At 56.6% G+C, this 316-nt stretch overlaps 1 protein-coding gene across 1 annotated transcript in view; it reads right to left on the reverse strand.

Moving 5' to 3' along the window:
- Positions 1-316, reverse strand: part of PNP (purine nucleoside phosphorylase) — a 10,426-nt gene that overhangs the window by 1,140 nt on the left and 8,970 nt on the right. Inside the window, exon 5 of the mRNA XM_009330381.1 lies at positions 17-216. Within this exon, the coding sequence (XP_009328656.1) occupies positions 17-216 (200 nt within the window). The remainder of the gene's footprint in view (positions 1-16; positions 217-316) is intronic.

A 316-nucleotide genomic window follows, 5' to 3' on the forward strand; every position in this document is an offset into this window, starting at 1 on the left:
TCCCGCCCCCGCGCACCCAGCTTCCCTACAGCATCCGCTCCCAGCGCCTGCAGCACACGGCACTCGGCAATGGTTTCATAGCAGGGACCGGCCAGCAGACAGTACACTCCTTCTCGGATGAAGCTCAGAAAGCCCAGCTCCTGCGCGCTCTCCATCGCCAGGCCGAGCAGATCTTGTTCATAAGCATCTGACATGCAGGGAAACCTCACTCCAAACCTGCAAGGCAGTAAAGGGCAGAGCCATGCTGATATTGCTAGCGCTACCTTCCCTCCATCAGTTCAGTGATGCTCACCCTTTGGAGAAAAAGGAAATGTTA

The sequence above is a fragment of the Pygoscelis adeliae genome, unplaced genomic scaffold (assembly GCF_000699105.1).
Source record: "Pygoscelis adeliae isolate BGI_AS28 unplaced genomic scaffold, ASM69910v1 Scaffold458, whole genome shotgun sequence".
Lineage (NCBI taxonomy): Eukaryota > Metazoa > Chordata > Aves > Sphenisciformes > Spheniscidae > Pygoscelis > Pygoscelis adeliae.